This window comes from Stenella coeruleoalba, assembly GCF_951394435.1.
Source record: "Stenella coeruleoalba genome assembly, chromosome: 2".
Taxonomy (NCBI): domain Eukaryota; kingdom Metazoa; phylum Chordata; class Mammalia; order Artiodactyla; family Delphinidae; genus Stenella; species Stenella coeruleoalba.
The window spans coordinates 172,222,724-172,232,514 of record NC_137147.1 but is presented as its reverse complement, the minus strand read 5'-3'; the positions used below and the strand labels follow the sequence as shown (position 1 = coordinate 172,232,514).

At 41.0% G+C, this 9,791-nt stretch overlaps 1 protein-coding gene across 1 annotated transcript in view; it reads right to left on the bottom strand.

Annotated features, from left to right (window-relative positions):
- Window positions 1-392: 392 nt before the first annotated feature.
- Window positions 393-9,791, bottom strand: part of GPR158 (G protein-coupled receptor 158) — a gene marked incomplete at its 5' end in the record, with an annotated part of 324,229 nt that continues 314,830 nt past the window's right edge. Inside the window, 2 exons of the mRNA XM_079912544.1 lie at window positions 393-4,839; window positions 5,604-5,750. Coding sequence (XP_079768670.1) covers window positions 3,358-4,839; window positions 5,604-5,750 — 1,629 coding nt within the window. The 3' untranslated portion in view covers window positions 393-3,357. The remainder of the gene's footprint in view (window positions 4,840-5,603; window positions 5,751-9,791) is intronic.

The following is a 9,791-nucleotide window of genomic DNA, read 5'->3' as shown; positions in this document are numbered from 1 at the left end:
TGGTTAGGACTCTGTGCTCTCACTGCAGGGGGCACTTGTACAATCCCTGGTTGGGGAACTAAGAACCCACAAGCCGCGGCCAATAAATAAGTAAATAAGTAAGTAAGTAAATAAATAAAAAATTTAAAAGGCAGCTGAATTAGTTCCCATTTGGCTAGAGCATCCTTAAATCAAAACCACTCGTCCTGACAGGTTTTATTGGCTCCAAATGATTACCTGCATGTTTGAGGCCACATGTGACTAATCACACATTCCTATATATAGGTAGTGTGGGGATGTATGCGCATAAGTGTACCAAAGCCAAAGATATATGGGATTCCTCCTAAAGTTGGTTAGGTGAAATGAATTCAACTTTTGATAGATGAACACACAAATTGCCACAAATTGCTTTCATATAAATATGTTTTATTGCAGAGAAGTTATAAGTATTTACATGCTGCAACACGTCACGACATAAATTTACCAAATATTTTGTGGTGGGATGCTGTAGGTTTCAGATAATAGTTTCAGAAGAACCATAGATTAAGTGAAAAGACTGACAGCTTTATTGACTCTACATCTCTCGGTTGCTAAATGCTAGAAGTCAAAAGGCAGTGTTTTTTTTCAGTCCTACCTGTGTCATCACTTGCATGCAGAGACCTAGGAAGCAAATACAAGAGAACTGTCGAGTTTCAAATCCATATGGCCACCAACGTTTACGATGGGTTGGGTTATAATTCATGTCGTAAAGCGTTTAACTCTTGCATAAAATATACAGTTCTATTAAGATTGGTATAAATCTACTTATTTATAAACCCTGGCTTAAAAACAAGGACAGGATGCAGCCTGCACATGCACTGAGAAGGACAACCTAGCAAATGTTTGTGAACTTAATAGTGTTTCTTCACTTGCTTATTGTTATCAATCTGGGAAAACAACCTCAAGGATTGAAGATTTAAACTTCTCTTGGTGATAAATAATGGCAATGAAAGTCTAGGAAAGACCCCAGGCGCTCTTGCTGATTTATGCTGGTGGAAGAGACTCTATGGACTGTACTAAGGTCGAAACTGGCAAGTCTTCTTTAGGCCACATCTCTAGCAGGGTCATCCTGAAGTGCAGTAAAAAGTCACTGATGCCTGACCGCTTATTTCTGAAAAAGTCAGTAAAGTACTAACAGATCTCAGATGTAAATGAAACAAGTAGGTGGGTCTGGACACTCCAAACCAAGTTCACAACTTTATACCTTAAAGTTGTAGTCCAAGGTCACTAAGTAGATAGACAGGCTTTGACTGAAAAGGAAGCGGAGAAGGAAGTAAATGAAGAAAGCAAAAACAAATAGAATTTCGACACCTCTTCAAACCTACCCCACCATCCTGAGTAATGCGCGAAGCAAGCAAATGGGTGAGGAGGTTTACGCACAGCTTTGCAAAATGGTGAAATGCACGTTACTCCTGAATACAAATCACTGGGAAAATTTTGATGCTGAATAGGAGAATTCCCAGTTTTTATCTTCCACTGAGAGTAATATTCCTAAGAACAGCCCCGTATCCACCTTCTGATGCCCTTTTCTCAACTTCTACCCTCCTAGCACTCCTTGCTGCTCAGAAAATGAAAAACAGTTATTTAGGCTATAAATGTCCTGGCCGAACAAACCGTGATACTTCAGCATTTAGCGTGAGAGAAAGGAAGTCTGGGTTCTATTTTTAAGTGATTCACCTTAAAATAAAATGAGACTGAGTTTTGCGATGGAATCTCTTTGCATGATCACATCAGTAGGGCTAAATCAGTAGCTTCGGATGGCTGTGCCAGGTGATCAGTGTGGAATGCGATACGTTTTATGAAACATGCTTTGGGAGCTGCTGTGCCTTGCAAATAACCCCTACATTTGGAATTTTGAGCCTGGTAGCTCACCTAGGCCATTTGCAGGACTTGGAAGTTTTCCAGGGCTTGGAAGAATGAAGAGCCCACACTGCCTCATAGGCTTTGAGTAACTGGTTATAAATCTCTTTGGGATTCAAGCCCAGCAAGTTCTACCCCTGCCTGAAGCAATGAATAAGAGTTTATGAGAATAAGTAGTTTAAGGTAATGTAAAATATTATATATTTAGTATACATAATAAAAATATATCCATATAATGATCTTGATGCTATAATAATTTTTCTCTTTAAAAATATAATCCCTTGAAAGTGCTATTGGGAGCTCCCTTTCTGTCTTTGTTTTAAAGGCAAATCCCCCGGCTCTGCAGTACTGTAATTCTCTTGTCATTCCCAGAGTCTTCCCTTGCCAATGGTAATAATAATGCACAGTATATTTTTCTCACTCTTAGCTTCTTCCTTCCTTACGAAATGCTGCTAAGTATGAAATCCTGAAAGAGTTAAAAGGGACAATTAATTGGAATGAAGGCATTATCTTTCCCTGACTTTGAACAAACAATAGATAAGTTGTCCTTAACTTAATGAGATGTATGACTAAGTAGGACCACTTGATCTCCAATATTAATAAAGCTTTTGAGTCCTAACAGGAAGTGCAAAACAAGAAACTCAACTTGTATAAAAAACCCTTATTAAGACAGTATAACAAACCATGATGTGAAATAATAGAGTCAAATCCAAATTCACAATATATAAACCACAGCCAAAACTAAAAGGTTTTATCATAACAGTTATGGCTTCCCAAGCCAGAGAAAGCGTACTGTACTTCAAGAATCAACTAAAGTTGGATAGATAGCAGGTATTCTGGAAGTTGCAATAACAATTGAGTAGCTGCAGATTGCATAAATGTGTTGTGTCACATAATATCAAAGTTATTTGCAAAAATTATACAATCTGGAATGCTGGAATGAGACACAACAATGTACTGAAACAGACATTTATAAGAAAATGAAAGCAATCATTAATATAAAAGATATTTTTGGATGCATTAAGTTAGCAGTGCTATCAAGGTTAAATAGGTAAAGTAAGTTCTTTTTAGTCAGCTTAGAATTTCGGTCACATACGTCAATACCTTCCTGTCCTTTGCAAAATCTCGTCCCTCTTCTGTGTCTTCTGGTTTGCCTTGCTTGGGATCTTCGAAGTCCCAAGGGTAAGTATTGATCAGGGGCAGACATTGAGGGCTACTTCCCCCAAACATATGCTGAAGTGTAAGGATTTTCCCAGTGTTCCCTGGGGCAAGACTTTCCTGGCCAGTCTAACTTCTCCATTACGACGTTGCCCTGGCCTCCTATGTGTTCTTCCACCCCTCCCTTTCACATTTCCCTTGACTGACCAATACTCCTTGGGAATTTGTGATCCTGTATCTTCTGTCTTATAGCGAATTCAGCGTTTCTTCCTTCTCCTTTTCTTTCTGGGGATGCTACACTTTAAAATGATCCCAGACCTCTTATTTCCGAGGCCCTGCTACCTTATTTGCACTTGAAGCAGGAGAGGCAGGGAAAGCTACACTTCTTTCAGCATTCGGTTGATCTGGGGTCTCAAACTCCCAGGGACATACCTCAGCTCGTGATGCTAAGGGTTGCTGAAAGTTATTACTTGAGTTATATGAGTCAGGCACATTTCGCTCAGAGGAAGATGTCTTTTTCTCCTGGTCTCCTAGTTGGTTGAGGTTTTCATTCTCCACTTCTGATGCTACGGCTTTGGGAGGCAGTTCTTCACACTGCCCAGCACACACACTGGCTGCAGAGTGCTGGCCGCCATTCTCCCCTTGAGCTCTTCCTGGAGGAACCTGAGTCTTGGAAATCACACACTTCTCATCTTCAAAGAGGGGCTGAACTTGGCTCTCCCAAGGGCACACCTCAGCTTTGTCTATGCTCTTCGGATTGGACTGCTGACACAGTTCAGCTGCCTTAGGCTTGGGATGAGATTTCCCCTTTAAGGAAAAAATTGGGGTTTTCTCCATTTCAGAAGCCGCAATCGATACGTGCTTTTGAACTTTTGATTCTGAAGGCACAGGACCGGGGGTCAGGTCGTAGATCTCCCAGGGGCACACCTCCCCTATGTCAAAGCTGTCCTTCATCTGGGGGGCGCCTGGACTCAGGTCGGAACTGGCAGTGGGGGGGTTGGCCCTTTGCTGCCTCATGATCCCAGATTTCGGAGGTTTTCTTGGCTCCTCTGAATGATTGGAGTTTGGGGGGGCAGAGTCTTGAGTCTCTGCGTTATCTGAATTTGAGTATTTTCTGTTTGTCTCTTTCTCTCTCGGCAGAGCTTTCTGGGCTTTGGCCCGTTCCTCCACGCCGGACGCCTGGGTTTTCCCGGCCAATCCGAGGGTCTTCTCTTTGGCACTGGCGATGACGCTGAGGGACTTCTGTAACACGGATGTGCGGGGCGGCCCGGGCTTCTTCTCGGAGCTGAGGTTGTGGGCGCTGGCCGACTTACACACCAGAGGCACGGACTCGGTGGACACGGCCTGGCTGTCGTCTTGAAGGGCTCGCGGTCGGTTCGTTCCCGCCGGGGACCCCAGCGCAGAGTCGTCCGTGGCCGCCGCCTCCTCCTCCCGGCTCGGGGCGGGCGGGCTGCCTGGGCTGCCCGGCTGCTCCCGCACGTGCTCGTACGTGCTGTGCGATTTCTTGAGCGAGAAGACTCGGTTCCGCAGGGACTCCTCCTTGGGCTTCCCGGCGCCGCCCGCAGCCTCCTGTGGGTTCTTCCTGCCCGGGACGGCGCCCTTGGCCGCGCCGTGGTCCAACGCGTCCTTGTCCTCCTTGGAGCACTGACGGCTGACCGTCTCCGGGATCTCGGTGATCCGCCTCATGATGGAACGGCCTAAGCCCTTCTTCGAGCACCGCTTTTTCTGGAGGTGGGGATTATTTGTGATCATCTTCTTCCTCTTATAGATTTCCAACTGGGCGTAGAGTTTCTTCAGCTCGTCCTGCCATACATAACAAGAGCAGATTCAAAGAGGTGCGGAATTCAGCGTTTGGGCCGGCTCATTTCACTAACTGTAATGTGAAGTCAATGAACGCAGCTCTTCCTAACATCTCTGCTCATCAACTTTCCCCTCACTCTCACTTTCTGATTCCTCTGTATCTTGTTTCACACAGCGTTTGAACTTTAAGACGTGAACTCCTGCATTCTGCACTTGCTTCATGCAACAGGCACTTTGAACTTGTGAATTGCGTGGACCAGGCTGAGCCTGGACCATGACAAAACACAGCCTGTTGTCTACTGAGAAACCATATTCCTGAACAATATGGGAAGCATCATGTAGCCACTGATAAAATTACACCTAATGTTAAATTAGTGTACAACAGACCATCAAATACAAAAGCATCTTCTTCCTCCAAATGCTGATATATTGTCACCGATTATTTTAAATAATTCACACTCTCTGCTCACAGATCTATCCTAGTTTCCCATCAGCAAGATCTCATAAACCGTCATCATGGGACATGTACAACCAGTTCATCATCATGGTGTCCAATAAGTCAGTTAAGACTATCAAGACTGGCCTGTGTGGCCTAACTTATACTGGGATTCTATGTTTTAGAACTGGGTTAACTGCATGTGATGCCTTCAGTTCTTACACAAACACACATGCTCTCTAACACAAAGAAGCACACATGCACATCGACCCACACGTGCGAGCCTGTATGAATGGGTCTAATCTAAAACAGAAAAGTATACTGGTATTACCCGAATGTCTTCTGGATCCAAGCTGTGCTCACTCCAGGCTGAATTGATACTGCTGTTCAGGTAGGATCCAGATCGGCCCATGTCTAACTCATCTTCGTACGCTTCTGTAGCAATGTCGTCTCGTGGGTTATTGCTTGAATGTGAAAACTGCAATAGAAATTCAATATGAGCTGTAGACGTTAGTCCACTGTAGGACACAACATAATACTTTTCTGAAGGTTCTAGTGTTACATCATTTCTTCAGCTTAGATGAATTCATTCACTGAACTCTTTACAAAATATTTGCTGCCATATGTGTGTTTTGTTTCCCACCTTACATGCTAGAGCACTTAGTGAGGCAACATTAACACTTGGTTCCCTCTTTGACTCCTATTTTCATTCTTGTCTTTTTTCCAGGTTCCAAGGGTTAACTCACATTATTCCTCTTCAACGATATTTGCATTTTGAAAATGAAAATAAGTAGAAGAATCCAAAGGAATGTTCTCTTAGGGTACTCTTAGTACACTGTACTCTAAGAGTAGCAATTTGGACCCACTGGCAGCTGAATGGGAATATTTTTTTGACAGGTGGTGTGTATCATGTCATTTCACTTTACACAGAGGAGGCTGTATTTCATCTATGGGCACAACTGGACTGATCACAGGAATACGACTTTCAGTCTGTCACACAGAGCTTCAAAAACACGACTTTCAAAACTCAGGGCACAGGAGGTCTGAATTCCAGCCTCGACTCTGTTGTCTGGGATCTTAACCAGGCCATGGAACCTCTCGGGAGCACAGTGTCCTCTTAGCCTAAAGGGCTTGCGCTGGATGGTATCTGAGTTTAAAATTCAAAGATTCACTGAAATTATAGATTTTTTTTCTTAAGCTCATCATTATTCTCAAGTTCCTCCTTCATTGCATTTTGATATATTTTCATTATCTTCATGTAGTCTTTTGCTATTTTTCAGTTTCATGTACTCTTGCTATCTCTACTCTTCTTCAAGTGGAAAAGTGAGGAAGAATGAATTGGGTAAATGATGGAGAGCAGGAAAAATCAAAAGCATCCACCCACATTTTACACAACATATAAACCAGGTGATTGTCCTATGAAAACTGAGAGAACTTGGGTTCTCTTCTCCTAGCTTGTCATCAGCTAAAATATTTCTTTAAATAATGAACAGGTTTTAAAAAACTAAAAATAGCAGTCCCACTCCTGGGCATATATCCGGAGAAAAACATGTTCAAAAGGATACATACACCCCCAATGTTCATTGCAGCACTGTTTACGATCGCCAAGACATGGAAACAACCTAAATGTCCATCGACAGATGAGTGGATAAAGAAGATGTAGTACATGTATACAATGGAATATTACTCAGCCATTAAAGAGAATGAAATAATGCCATTTGCAGCAACATGGATGGACCTAGAGATTATCACACTAAGTAAAGCAAGTCAGACAGAAAAAGACCAATACCATATGATGTCGCTTATATGTGGAATTAAAAAAAAATGACACAAATGAACTTATTTACAAAACGGAAACAGACTCACAGACTTAGAGATTGAACTTATGGTTACCGAGGGGAAGGGTGGGAGGGAGGGATAGACTGGGAGTTTGGGATTCACAGGTACACACTGCTATATTTAAAATAGATAACCAACAAGGACCTAGTGTTAAAAAAAAAGTAGCTAATCTCATGATAAGAAATGTAGCAGTAATCCAAATGTAATAGATTAGACTTCCAAAATATACATGTGACAGGGGTCCTTCCACTTAATTTGTGTGATTCTTGACAAATCTTTTACCCTCTATACTATTAGGCATTGTCTGTAAAGACATTTGATACTTAAAAAAACAAAATATAATAAAAGAAAAAAACAGAACAGGTTGCCCTTTGATACAGAGACACAGAGATATTTTAATGTCAACTATTGTTAAAATATTCAGCTAGGCAGGTGAACACAAATTGGAGATAACATGTGAGATGGTAGTTCTCTATTTAAGTAATAATGAATCTTTTGTATTTGGGACCGGCTGAGAAACCACAGGAACTGATGAACTTTCCCCTCACTCTTCTATTTATGTTTGTGGGAGCCACATGTGCCATAAACTTAAGGCCATAAGGGTGACGAAAATAGAGTCCTGGTCCTCCAAAATCTCACATGCTACTGGAGGTTATTTATAAGAATGAAATTATTTTTTTCTTTCTTTTTTTTTTTTTTTGCGGTACGCGGGCCTCTCACTGTTGTGGCCTCTCCCGTTGCGGAGCACAGGCTCCGGACTCGCAGGCTCAGCGGCCATGGCTCACGGGCCCAGCCGCTCCACGGCATGTGGGATCTTCCCGGACTGGGGCACGAATCCATGTCCCCTGAATCGGCAGGCAGACTCTCAACCACTGTGCCACCAGGGAAGCCCATAAGAATGAAATTATTTTTCTTGAGCAAAGTCTTAGAGATTATCGTGAGTTTAAGAGACAGTTATTTGTCAGATATTGTCCATTTCCTGCTTTATGATTTTTCCTTAATGCTTATCCCTATCTGAAATACTATTTTAAATATTTATTTTGTTTATCTTTTCTGTTTCCTCCTCTCTTCCACCAGAATATAAGCACCATGAGAGCACAGATTTATATCTGTTCACTACTCTTATTCTAAGATATAGAACAGTGCTTAGTAAAGCTCCTCAATAATGTTTTAATTTATTGAAATATAATTCACATACCATAAAATTCTCAATTTTTAACTATACAAATCAGTGTTTTTTAGTATATTCATGAGGTTGCACAATCATCACCACCATCTAATTCCAGAATATTTTCATCATCCCCAAAAGAAACCTTGAACCCAGGAAGCAGTCACTTCCATACCCCTTTTTCCCCAGCCCACAGCACCACTAACCCACTTTCTGTCTCTTTAGAGCTGTCTATTCCAGACATTTCACATAAATGGAATCATATAATATGTGGCCTTTTTTATCTGGCTTCCTTGGCATAAGGTTTTCAAGGTTTGTACAAGTTGTAGCATGTATCAACGCTTTATTCCTTTTTATTGATGAACAGCATTTCAGTTTGTGGGTATACCACATTTTGTTTATACATTATCAATTGATGGACATTTGGGTTGTTTCCATTTTTTGGCTATTATGGATAATGCTGCTATGAACATTCATGTACAAATTAAAAAAAAAATTTAAGCCAGCTTTGTTGAGGTATAATTGATATGCAGAGAACTGCACATATTAAATGTGTACAATTTGATGAGTTTGGACATATGCAAACACCCGTGATGCCATCACTACCAAGGTAATAGACATCAAGAACAAATTTTTGTGTAAACATATGTTTTCAATTGTCTCTGGAGCTCAATAACAATTTTTTGAATGAATAAATAGTCTGAGTATACACCCATCTAATAAAAATGTAGTCATATTACGTACAGTATAAGGATGGTTAAGATAGTTTGCAGGAACAGACACATCCATGAAAATTATGGCTATCTGGTGTAATTCAAGTAAGGAAGAAAATAGGCATTTTGCTGTGTTTACAATTGTTTGACCTTTTCAATCAGGCTGAAGTTCAATGTTTTGGTTAACTGTGAGAGGTGAGGTAAAGGAAGCCTAGAGTGAAATCACAATTCTGGTTTCAGCTGTGCTAACGTTACATTGTACGACACTGATAAAGATGTATTTTGTTTTCCTACATGTAAAAGGGGAAAAAACAATGATAATTTTTGTTTTTTTACACATAATATTTTGTTCTAATATTTTGTTTTTCTACATGTAAAAGAGGAAAATAATGATAATTTGTATAGTATCTTTTTTCCAAAACTCGGATATCATTTTGTTTTATTCCAAGCAGCCTCACTGCTATCATGTCATAGATGAGGAAACAGACTCAGAGAGATGAAAAGTCTTGCCTAACGTTACATTACACAGCTAACTTGGGGTGGGGTATGAGTTCAGAATCCCTGTATTCTGAGTCCTGGCCCGTTTCCCTCCACGTCAGAATGCTGTGTAGATAAGTCTTTGTCAGAATCCATCATTGTTAAGCAAGACTCTTTTTATACAACATTATAATTATTTCTATTTACACAAAAATTCTCTGAATGTTTAAAACACAGTACTTCCCTGAATATGAATCCAAACAAGAGGATTCTTAGACTAGGATAATTCTCTTTAAAAATGAGCTTGAGGTTACAGCTACAA